General features: G+C 40.2%; 1 protein-coding gene across 4 annotated transcripts in view; it reads left to right on the top strand.

The window, feature by feature from the left end:
- The window catches only part of LOC125887690 (alpha-1,3-mannosyl-glycoprotein 4-beta-N-acetylglucosaminyltransferase C-like), a 119,418-nt gene that overhangs the window by 80,468 nt on the left and 25,766 nt on the right, over positions 1–13,184 (top strand). For all 4 annotated transcript variants that reach the window (XM_049574691.1, XM_049574688.1, XM_049574690.1 and 1 more), the window contains exon 3: positions 5,964–6,042. In XM_049574691.1, the coding sequence (XP_049430648.1) occupies positions 6,015–6,042 (28 nt within the window). In that variant the 5' untranslated portion in view covers positions 5,964–6,014. The remainder of the gene's footprint in view (positions 1–5,963; positions 6,043–13,184) is intronic.

The raw sequence follows: 13,184 nt of genomic DNA, 5'->3' as shown, positions 1-13,184 counted from the left end.
AATAGGTCCCCACTAGTAAAATATAAATCTGTGTAAAGTATGCAAATTTATGCAAATGATGTCCCCTGTAAACATGCAAACTCATTTTTCCAGAAGTCCCCACCTGGCATGGGGAAACCAGTACATCATCTTTTCAAAGGTTTGAAGGTGTGTTTAGGCTCACTGACCAATGGCTGCTTTACCTAATTTTTTTCAAACTTGTAGAACCTCTAGAAAGCGTGGTCCCCACCAGTGATGATTACAAACTTCGTCCCCATGAAACATGGAAACCAGTATGTGTGTCTGTGTGTGTGTGTCGGCTAAACGTAACTGTGTGTGTGTGTGTGTGTGTGTGTGTGTGTGGGCTAAATGCAACCACGTGTATGTGTTGGCTAAATGTAACTATGTGTGTGTGTCGGCTAAACGTAACCATGTGTGTGTGTTGGCTAAACGTAACTATGTGTGTGTGTCAGCAAAATGTAACCACGTGTGCGTGTCGGCTAAATGTAACCACGTGTGTGTGTCGGCTAAAAGTAACCACGTGTGTGTGTCGGCAAAATGTAACCATGTGTGTGTGTCGGCTAAAAGTAACTACGTGTGTGTGTTGGCTAAACGTAACCACGTGTGTGTGTCGGCAAAATGTAACCACGTGTGTGTGTCAGCTAAAAGTAACTATGTGTGTGTGTTGGCTAAACGTAACCACGTGTGTGTGTCGGCTAAACGTAACTGTGTGTGTCGGCTATATGTAACCACGTGTGTGTGTTGGCTAAACGTAACTACGTGTGTGTGTTGGCTATACGTAACCACGTGTGTGTGTTGGCTAAAAGTAACTACGTGTGTGTGTTGGCTAAACGTAACTGTGTGTGTAGGCTATATGTAACCACGTGTGTGTGTTGGCTAAACGTAACTATTTGTGTGTGTTAGCAAAATGTAACCACGTGTGTGTGTCGGCAAAATGTAACCATGTGTGTGTGTCGGCTAAAAGTAACTACGTGTGTGTTGGCTAAACGTAACCACGTGTGTGTGTCGGCTAAAAGTAACTACGTGTGTGTGTCGGCAAAATGTAACCACGTGTGTGTGTCGGCTAAAAGTAACTATGTGTGTGTGTTGGCTAAACCCAACCACGTGTGTGTGTCGGCTAAATTAACTAGGTGTGTGTGTTGGCTAAACGTAACTGTGTGTGTGTCGGCTATATGTAACCACGTGTGTGTTGGCTAAACCCAACCACGTGTGTGTGTCGGCTAAACGTAACCACATGTGTGTTGGCTAAACGTAACCACGTGTGTCGGCTAAATATAACCATGTGTGTGTGTCGGCTAAACGCAACCACATGTGTGTGTTGGCTAAACATAACCACATGTGTGTGTCGGCTAAACGTAACCACGTGTGTTGGCTAAACGTAATCACGTGTGTGTGTCGGCTAAAAGTAACTACGTGTGTGTGTTGGCTAAATGTAACCATGTGTGTGTGTCAGCTAAATGTAACCGTGTGTGTGTTGGCAAAATGTAACCACGTGTGTGTGTCGGCAAAATGTAACCATGTGTGTGTGTTGGCTAAACGTAACTATGTGTGTGTGTTGGCAAAACGTAACCACATGTGTGTGTGTCGGCAAAATGTAACCACGTGTGTGTCGTCTAACCGTAACCACGTGTGTTGGCTAAACGTAACCACGTGTGTGTGTGTGTGTGTCGGCTAAAAGTAACCACGTGTGTGTGTGTGTGTGTCGGCTAAAAGTAACCACGTGTGTGTGTCGGCTAAAAGTAACTACATGTGTGTTGGCTAAACGTAACCATGTGTGTGTGTGTGTGTGTGTGTCGGCTAAAAGTAACTACGTGTGTGTCGGCTAAATGTAACCACGTGTGTGTGTGTCGGCTAAAAGTAACCACGTGTGTGTGTCGGCTAAAAGTAACTACGTGTGTGTTGGCTAAACGTAACCATGTGTGTGTCTGTGTGTCGGCTAAAAGTAACTACGTGTGTGTGTTGCCTAAATGTAACCACGTGTGTGTGTCGGCTAAAAGTAACTACATGTATGTGTTGGCTAAACGTAACTATGTGTGTGTGTCGGCTATATGTAACCACGTGTGTGTTGGCTAAACCCAACCACGTGTGTGTGTCGGCTAAACATAACCACGTGTGTGTTGGCTAAACGTAAACACAGGTGTGTGTCAGCTAAACGTAACCACGTGTGTGTCGGCTAAATGTAACCACATGTGTGTGTTGGCTAAACGCAACCACATGTGTGTGTCGGCTAAACGTAACCACGTGTGTGTCGGCTAAACGTAACTACGTGTGTGTGTCGGCTAAATGTAACCACGTGTTTTTCTAGATGCACTAATTGAAACTAAGTGAGTGGGCTGTGAGAGTGTAGTGTGAGACTTCAGGTTTCTCTGCTCAGTCGTCATCAGTCTTTTTTGACGTGTCTTCCTGAAAACAGAGAAATAATAGTGTGTTAACGTCTCATAAAAGATGAGAAGCATCACCACTGTGTCTTTGAACAAGAAAGGCATCAGATCCCAACCCATAATCAAAGTGTAAAACCAGCTTGTATTAAACAATGTACATCCTGCATTATGGTCTCAGTCAGAAAGTAAGATTTGATTTAAACTTCTACATGAATGAAAAGGTCGGATAAATACAGTGGCTGAAGGAAAAAAGGGATATGAGCAGCGTATTGACTGGAGGAACAAAATTAGAATTGATCTGGTGAACAGAGGGACGGCTGTTTACACTTCCTGCAGTGAATTGTGATGCTACGAGTTGGAGGAAACCTCTGGCAGAGTCAGCCTCTAATTATTCTTCCAGGCAGCCATGCGCTTCTCAGATTATAAATGAGAATGACTTCAGATGTCTTAAAAATCTTAATTGAGGAAGCTGAGGTTGGTGTGAAGGTCCCTCCACATTCTGTCCTCATCAATACAGCTTCTCCCTGCAGAGAAACAGTCACAGAGAGATCTGCCACTGCCGCTGCTGCTGCAGCTGCAGCTGCCGCTGTCAGCCAAGAGAAAACTCAACAAACAAAATCAAAACTGTTTTCTTCCAGCACATCCACATCCAAACTGTGAGACTGAGCTCTGTCCTCAGCTGATCCTCTGGAAACAAGAAGAAAAACAAAATCTCAGCCAGAAAATAAACGCAGTTTGAAGATGAAATTATTTAATGACATCACTTACACTTTGTTTTCTGGAGCAGGAAGTCTCACAGCAGCTGGTAATCTTTCAACTCAGAGATAATCAAAAAAATATAATCTATCAACTCAGAGACAATGAAATAAATTTTTAGCTATTAAATCACAGATAATTGATTAATATTATCTATTAACTCACAGATAATGAAATAAATATTATCTATTAACTCACAGATAATGAAATAAATATAATCTATTAACTCACAGATAATGGAATAAATATGATCTATTAACTCACAGATAATGAAATAAATACAATCTATTAACTCAGATAATGAAATAAATATAATCACAGATAATGGAATGAATATTATCTATTAACTCACAGATAATGAAATAAATATTATCTATTAACTCACAGATAATGGAATAAATATAATCTATTAACTCACAGATAATGAAATAAATATAATCTATTAACTCACAGATAATGGAATAAATATGATCTATTAACTCACAGATAATGAAATAAATACAATCTATTAACTCAGATAATGAAATAAATATAATCACAGATAATGGAATGAATATTATCTATTAACTCACAGATAATGGAATGAATATTATCTATTAACTCACAGATAATGAAATAAATATTATCTATTAACTCACAGATAATGGAAATAAATATAATCTATTAACTCACAGATAATGAAATAAATATAATCTATTAACTCACAGATAATGGAATAAATATGATCTATTAACTCACAGATAATGAAATAAATACAATCTATTAACTCAGATAATGAAATAAATATAATCACAGATAATGGAATGAATATTATCTATTAACTCACAGATAATGGAATAAATATTATCTATTAACTCACAGATAATCAAATAAATATAATCTATTAACTCACAGATAATGAAATAAATATAATCTATTAACTCACAGATAATGAAATAAATATAATCTATTAACTCACAGATAATGGAATAAATATGATCTATTAACTCACAGATAATGAAATAAATATAATCTATTAACTCACAGATAATGGAAATAAATATAATCACAGATAATGGAATGAATATTATCTATTAACTCACAGATAATGGAAATAAATATTATCTATTAACTCACAGATAATGGAATAAATATAATCTATTAACTCACAGATAATGAAATAAATATTATCTATTAACTCACAGATAATGAATAAATATAATCTATTAACTCACAGATAATGAAATAAATATCTATTAACTCACAGATAATGGAATAAATATGATCTATTAACTCACAGATAATGGAATAAATATAATCTATTAACTCACAGATAATGGAATAAATATTATCTATTAACTCACAGATAATGGAATAAATATGATCTATTAACTCACAGATAATGGAATAAATATGATCTATTAACTCACAGATAATGAAATAAATATAATCTATTAACTCACATAAAGAAATAAATATAATAACAGATAATGGAATGAATATTATCTATTAACTCACAGATAATGGAATAAATATAATCTATTAACTCACAGATAATGAAATAAATATTATCTATTAACTCACAGATAATGGAATAAATATAATCTATTAACTCACAGATAATGAAATAAATATCTATTAACTCACAGATAATGGAATAAATATTATCTATTAACTCACAGATAATGAAATAAATATAATCTATTAAATCACAGATAATGAAATAAATACAATCTATTAACTCACAGATAATGGAATAAATATTATCTATTAACTCACAGATAATGGAATAAATATAATCTATTAACTCACAGATAATGAAATAAATATTATCTATTAACTCACAGATAATGGAATAAATATAATCTATTAACTCAGATAATGAAATAAATATCTATTAACTCACAGATAATGGAATAAATATGATCTATTAACTCACAGATAATGGAATAAATATAATCTATTAACTCACAGATAATGGAATAAATATTATCTATTAACTCACAGATAATGGAATAAATATAATCTATTAACTCACAGATAATGAAATAAATATTATCTATTAACTCACAGATAATGGAATAAATATTATCTATTAACTCACAGATAATGAAATAAATATTATCTATTAACTCAGATAATGAAATAAATATAATCACAGATAATGGAATGAATATTATCTATTAACTCACAGATAATGGAATAAATATAATCTATTAACTCACAGATAATGAAATAAATATTATCTATTAACTCACAGATAATGGAATAAATATAATCTATTAACTCACAGATAATGAAATAAATACAATCTATTAACTCACAGATAATGGAATAAATATTATCTATTAACTCACAGATAATGAAATAAATATAATCTATTAACTCACAGATAATGAAATAAATACAATCTATTAACTCACAGATAATGGAATAAATATTATCTATTAACTCACAGATAATGGAATAAATATAATCTATTAACTCACAGATAATGAAATAAATACAATCTATTAACTCACAGATAATGGAATAAATATTATCTATTAACTCACAGATAATGAAATACAGTGTACATATTAAATGTTCCTCTGAACAGGTCGGTGCAGAGTTAATGCAGTACAGATAATTAAACACCACCTCAAAGATGATGATCAATTAATTGCAGACATGTGACAAAGGGCAGAGGTGATACTATCTTAAATATAAAGTAAAGTGAAACAGCTCCATGTGACATTTTCACAAATGTAAAACTTCCTTTTGTTACGGATCTGTTAGACTGAGCATTAAACTCTTGACCTCAGGAAACGTTGACTCAAGGTCCTCTTACTTGTTTTTTTTTTTCAGGGCTTCATCTGACTGACTGAGAAAACCTCGTCTGCTGAGGAGGACAGCGAGATGTGTTTGAAAGCTCCAGACAAAGCCAGTAAGTGAAAAGTAACTTCAGATTATCTGCAGTGAAGAATTAACTTTCATACACAAAAGAGAATGTGAAGTCGATGTCACGACAGTTTTAGGATGGGGACGCCATCTTGTTAGAATCATGTTGTATTACTAAGCATCAGCCTCCGGGGCTGAAAACCACCGACTTTCACTTGAGCGGTGTTGACTTCCTGTAAGATTGTAAAGCCAAACCCTGTTCTTTTTTCCTAAACCCAACCACATGTGTGTGTCACCTAAACGTAACCACATGTGTGTTGGCGAAATGTAACCACGTGTGTGTGTTGGCTAAACGTAACCACGTGTGTGTGTTGGCTAAACACCGACATCCTTAGGGTTCATCCTATAGGGAAAATGAATGTACAAAGTTTCATGTCGATACCTGTAACAGCTGATTTCAGTCTGAAAATGACGGACTGATCGATCAGACTGAAAGTGTGATGCAGAAACATGGAGCTGTTCTGGCTCCAAACTGCATCAAACTGAATTAGAGCTGAACAGCAGCGAACACACAAACCTGAACCTCTGAGACACAACGACACAAAACAGGACACGACAGGAGCAAACAGACAGCGATGAGTCGGAGGAGGAAGCGCTGCCAGTTTGAGTAACAGTGAAGCGGTAAAAGATTGTCATCAGCTGACGGTTATTTACATCAAACTGAGATATTAGAGGAAAAACAGAAGTGTGGGTTGTACACGAGACGAAGAGACGCTGAGCTGAAACAGAACGCCTTCCAAGAGCGAGTCAGCCTGATTGATGAGCATTCTGGGAAACATCATTTTGAACCGGCGGTGATCTCCAGAGGATTTATTAGCATCCTATTATGTTCATCTTATAGTAGCAGCTTCTCTGCTGCTCTCTTGGCAGGCACCTGAGTAATGAGGATTTTGTTGCTCTGCTCTCTCAGGCTACATTCACAACACAAGCTTTCGGGCTCGGCTCCAAATTTCCTGACTCCTATCTGATTTTTTGGATCACTGTTCACGTCTCTGCTTGGATGTAATAAATATCTGATATCAATATGAGCCGACAGCGTTGTCAGGACGCAGCGTTCAGAGAGTAGAAAAGCCTCCACGCTTCCACTGCTGCCAAATTTACACCCAAGTTGGTGATAACCAAAATTATGACTGCATGTCAAGTGGAAGATGGATGAATAATGAGCGAGTGAGACAAACATGCTCTCTGAAGAGCACGATATGTGAGTTTAAAGCACCATGAGAGTCTGAAACATTCATTCACAGCTTTACGTTTTATTACACTCCAAAATACTGAACAGTGCTTTATGAATACTGAGGACCAGATGTGTCAGAGTCAGAGTCAGAGTCAAGACAGTCAGAGTCAGAGTCAGAGTCAGGAGAGTCAGAGTTAGGAGAGTCAGAGTCAAGAGTCAGGAGGGTCAGAGTCAGGAGAATCAGGAGAATCAGGAGAGTCAGAATCAGGAGAGTCAGAGTCAGGAGAGTCAGAGTCAGAGTCAGGAGGGTCAGAGTCAGGAGAGTCAGAGTCAGGAGAATCAAGAGAGTCAGGAGAGTCAGAGTCAGGGGAGTCAGAGTCAGGAGAATCAGGGGAGTCAGAGTCAGGAGAGTCAGAGTCAGGAGAGTCAGAGTCAGAGTCAGGAGGGTCAGAGTCAGGAGAGTCAGAGTCAGGAGAGTCAGAGTCAGGAGAATCAAGAGAGTCAGGAGAGTCAGAGTCAGGGGAGTCAGAGTCAGGGGAGTCAGAGTCAGGAGAGTCAGAGTCAAGAGTCAGGAGAGTCAGAGTCAGGAGAATCAGGAGAGTCAGAGTCAGGGGAGTCAGAGTCAGGAGAGTCAGAGACAGCAGGGTCAGAGTCCAGGAGAATCAGGGAGTCAGAGTCAGGAGAGTCAGAGTCAGTGGAGTCAGAGTCAGGGGTTTCAGAGTCAGGATAGTCAGTTTCAAGAGTCAGGAGAGTCAGAGTCAGGAGAATCAGGAGAGTCAGAGTCAGGGGAGTCAGAGTCAGGAGAGTCAGAGTCAGAGTCAGGAGGGTCAGAGTCAGGAGAGTCAGAGTCAGGAGAGTCAGAGTCAGGAGAGTCAGAGTCAGGAGAATCAGGAGAGTCAGGAGAGTCAGAATCAGGAGAGTCAGAGTCAGGAGAGTCAGAGTCAGGAGAGTCAGAGTCAGGAGAGTCAGGGAGTCAGAGTCAGGAGAGTCAGAGTCAGGAGAGTCAGAGTCAGAATCAGGAGAGTCAGAGTCAGGAGAGTCAGAGAGTCAGAGAGTCAGGGTCAGGAGAGTCAGGGTCAGGAGAGTCAGGGAGTCAGAGTCAGGAGAGTCAGAGTCAGGAGAATCAGGAGAGTCAGAGTCAGGGAGTCAGTCAGGAGAGTCAGAGTCAGGAGAGTCAGAGTCAGAATCAGGAGAGTCAGAGTCAGGAGAGTCAGAGTCAGAATCAGGAGAGCCAGAGTCAGGAGAGTCAGAGTCAGGAGAGTCGTCACAGCTGCAGTGAGTTTATCCTTTGCTGGAGTGTTGGAAGGAAACAGTCGACTCTGTGAGACAGAAGAGAACAGAGTCCTGCACAGGTCCAGAACTGACCTGTTACCCGTCATTATGTCGAAGTCAAAGCTGCACCCATTAATAAAAGTCCTGCGACCTGACCTGCACCTGTGATTAAACCTGAACATCTGATTAAAAATCTGAACCCATGGACGTATCATTAAAATTAGGCCCTGTGTGTACGATTGGTCCCACCTTCAGATGTCAGCTGACAGCGACGGATTGTATACACACAGGACTGTTTCTTCCTGTAGAGATTTAATTTCTCTGCATATTAAACACATACATCAATAGAATACTTCGTTTTGACCAGACTTGTAAAATGTTCTTCATCCGAACATGTAACTGTCGTCTGTGTTGTCATGCTGTTCACATGTCATCTCAAATCTTCCTCTGACACCCTCAGAAGTGGAGATAGAGTCTGAATTGGGACACGTCGTCAGCTGTGGTGTGAATCCACTCTGCGTCCGTAATTATCACGTCTGGATCATCGTCTCATGGAAGAAGAAAAAAAGCACTGGGAGAATTTTAGCAACTGAGTGAGCTTCAGAGCTTTGTGACACCTCTCCTTCCTCCTCCTCCTCCTCCTCCTCCTCCTCCTCCTCTCTGCAGAGCTGAGCTGTGGGATGATTTTACAGCGAGCAGTATCGTTACAGAGTCTCAGAGATTCTGGGTGTCTCAATGCCACGCTGCCACTGATGTTTCCATTACACACTTGTCGCCATGGAGACCAACATCCCCCCCCTCCCTCCCCCCATACTCCATCTCATCTCTACAGTTAAAGGGCTCAGTTTCCCACACAGGCACCTTCCAAACTCACGGCACTGAGACTGCACCCTTTCTCACTGCTCTGTGCTGGCTGTGGATTCCCTCCACTCCCCTGCTCCTGCAAAGCTCACAGGAAGTGATGGGCTTTGAGAATACTTAATGACTTGTGTATTTCCCTCTCAGCCAGTTTCATTTCAGATGTGAAATCTCAGCCCCCCCCCCCCCCCCCCCTCCCTGCAGGCACAGAGCGCATATTTTGCATTTATCCAAGGCACATTGTCATGTGTCCAGAGTGACAAATAGCACGCGTCTCACCTTGGGGCATTGTTGACTTCTCACAGGAGGCTGTTTGTTATTGAAAATGTGGTTCAGGCCGGGCTGACACTTCCCACTAACCCCCCTGGTGCTTTCTCGCTGATAGAATTTTATTATTGGCAACTCCTAGGTGATATCATATCCCTTCGCCCTGTTGCCCCACAGCAAGTGAAAGGCAATAAGAGGAGAATTGATTATATGTGGACCACAGAGCAGCACTCAGAAAATGTGTTTACTGTAGTCTCCCTGCCGTCTAAATGCCAAGAAGCAGCTCTCAGCAGACGCTCCTCTGCCCGATGAATGATTAATGAGTCAGAGTGCTTCCATAACTGGCCTCACAAACACATTTCCACCCAGGTAGATCAGCAGCATGTCAGTCCTTTGGCAGAGGGAGGAAATGCAGGGACTTGTGTTCACAGAATTAGGTCGTGAATATAGAAGGTTGTTGGTGTAAATCTCAGATACAGTGTGACAGCACAGGTAGGTGCTGCTGAGGTGAGAGTTAATATCTGCTGAGCCTTATGAATGTACCAGCTCATAACAGACTGTATCTATCAGACTGAAGGATGCAGGACTTACTGGAAACTAGACGAGCTCAGTCTGCTGCATTGACCCAGATCACCCAGGGTAACACACACAGACTAACCCAGAATACTGTAGTGCTCATTCACTGTCCGTCATGGTCTCAACACGCCACTCTCATGTGTCCACATATCTCTACTCTACCTCTCCTGGCCTCCTGGATTTCTCATTCAAAACTCAATTTCCTTTACAGTCAACATTTTCAACCCAAACTTCAAAAACCACGTGAAAGTATTTTTTGGAATTTTGATTTGTTGAATTGTTTCTGATCTTCTTCCTCTCCTCTTGCTCTGTGAGTCACTACTTTGAATAACGCCGACCACCATTAGGTGTTGATATCGCAAACCCGGTCTCACTCTGAAGTCGTTGAATAGTGGCGTTGTTTTACGTTGGCTTCATACACGGCCGTTTGCCATTGTTTAAAGGAACCCAGCACCGTCATGGTTGCCATGCATTGCAATTCCAGTGAAGCTGTCTATAAAGATAAGAAGTGCCACTACAGTACCATTGGGTTTTTCCTCCGGCTGCAGAGAAGCCGAGAGCGCAGAGGGTGAATACAGGTATATTCAGTAGGGATGCAGCGATATATTGGTTTCAAGGTGTGCTGTGATATAAAAGTTGACGTCATCATACCGTGTACATTTGTTCATCTACAATATTGAAAACTAGAGTAATGTACGAATAACATGTTGTTCAAATCAACAGTAACTCTTCTGTTTTCATGACTTTAAAGTTCTGTCTGATTGACAATAGAATAAATTCTGTAATACTGTGATACCGTAAAGCTGCAATATTTTCTGAGATTGTTATTGTACCGTGAAGATCTCGTACCACTGCATTCCTAAATGTACGATAAAATCAACACGTCATCTGTATCGGCCAATAACGGCTTTAAAAGGAACTGTCAGAATCAGCCAACGTGCTTTTTCTTATTAGCACGATGACTGAATATTACACATACATAACATACAGACACTGAACAGTGTTTCATGTCTCCATCTGCTGGTGGGCGGTCACCATAAGAGTCTGTATGTATGATATGATGTTAATTCATCTACAGAAGAGACTTGATCACTGAAATTAGGTTGGAAAAAGTGGATATATTGATATCGGTATCGGTTATTGGTCAAATGAGTTGTTACATATCAGATATCGGCAAAAAATCCAATATCGTGCATCCCTACTTGGACAAGTGAAACAATCAGAGGAGTCGAAAAACTACCTGTGGAATCAAAAACATTGTAAGACTGAAAGTCTCCTTTGAATCTGAAGTTTGACCTCGTGCTTCTAAAGGCGTCGTCCTCCTTGTTTTCTCAGACGTAGGACTCTTCGCGCAGCGCTGGATCCAAACTGATAAACCCTGCGGCCCCTGAGCCCGACACAAAGACTCTTACATACAACAGCTAAAAGAGTCGGGGCCAATCGTAGGAGATGTGAATCTTATTCAGGATTTACCTGCTCAGACTCACTGTACAGTTTTACTTCTTCAATGCAGTTTAAAGGATCGGTGCTTCACTTTAGCATTTCAGAAGAATTTTAACATTTACTCCTCGACCTTTATCTGATAGCTGTAACTGATAGTCAGGGGCAGAAATCCCGTGGGGGGACAGGGGGGACATGACTCCCCCTTCAGTAAAGCTGTCCCCCCCTAGAATCATTTGAGACACAATTAATAATTTTTGAACAATGCAGTAGTATTTACTGAAAGCACAATGTAAGCGGTGCTCATTATAATCGCGCAATAATGTGCTATTTAAATCTTAAAAGATTTAGTCCCCCCCTCCCATTCCTAGTAGTGGTATATCCCACACTCTTTCCAACAGGCGGGGCTGCTTGGCAGCAGCAGCAGCGTGTGGCTGGACCCGGCTGCCCACATTGTGCATCACAGGGTAAGATGTTCACTCACACAGACACAGTTTAACTTACACAAGTTACAACACATCCCATTTACTGTTACAACAAGCCCCAGGCCCAGGCTGATAATATAAACTGTCTGCAACATTTCTCCTGCATTGTTCAAAAGCCTACTCAATTACGAGTGCTGCTAAGCTAAAAGCTAATGATTAAGCTCAGAGTTTAGTGATAGAGAGGACAGGAGAGAACGAAGAGGGAGAGGACAGGACAAGAGCAGTCAGTGGCGGAGCAATGGGTACCTGTCTGTAGGCTCTCCACCTGTCAGTGGGACAAACATGAAAGAGCAGACGAGGAGCGGTCATTACGCGCGGCTATTACACACGGTTGTGAGATGTGCAGCGGCAGATCTCACAGCACACTGTTTATAAACCAGTTTACCAGTTTCATTGCAGGAAATGTTTAGTTTTACTTTTAGTTTTTATTCACTCTGTCTGTTGGAGAGATAGAGAGAAGACTAAAGCGTCAAATTGCGGTAAAAGATGCTGTATAAAAGACAGGCTACAACTTTTTTTCCTTGTCCCCCCCTGGAATTATTCTCTAAAATTTTACTGTTTATTGTCCCCCCCAACTACGAAATGGGATTTTTGCCCCTGCTGATAGTGCCTTGAGATGAGCAGAAAATCCCTAAAAATATTTGTTATAAATTGGTTCTGTTCTTCCCTCTTTTCTGTCCTGACTTGTTTCCTTCTTATTTTATTTACTCCCTTCTGTCCTTAATCATTTCCTTTTTATCTTTGTTGCGTTCTGGAAGAATTAAAATCTCCACAACTGTACATAAATGTTTCACCCTCATGCCTCCAATATTGTAGATTTTATTTCTTCATTCATTGCAGTTTGGGATATTTTCAGTATTTCTTTGCTGATGTTCATGTCAGTGATCTAACACCTGCCAGTGTGAGTGCTTTTATTTCTGACATTGGAAAACAGATCCAGGACTTCCTTCCTTTAAGTAAAGGCTCTAAGTGCTTCTTCCACTCACATGCGGCGTGTCTTCAACATATAAACAACCTTTTAGTGTCTATCAGCGCTTGCCAAGAGAAGCCAGCACC

This window comes from Epinephelus fuscoguttatus, linkage group LG4, assembly GCF_011397635.1.
Source record: "Epinephelus fuscoguttatus linkage group LG4, E.fuscoguttatus.final_Chr_v1".
NCBI lineage: Eukaryota > Metazoa > Chordata > Actinopteri > Perciformes > Serranidae > Epinephelus > Epinephelus fuscoguttatus.
This window is presented reverse-complemented; position numbering and strand designations above follow the sequence as displayed.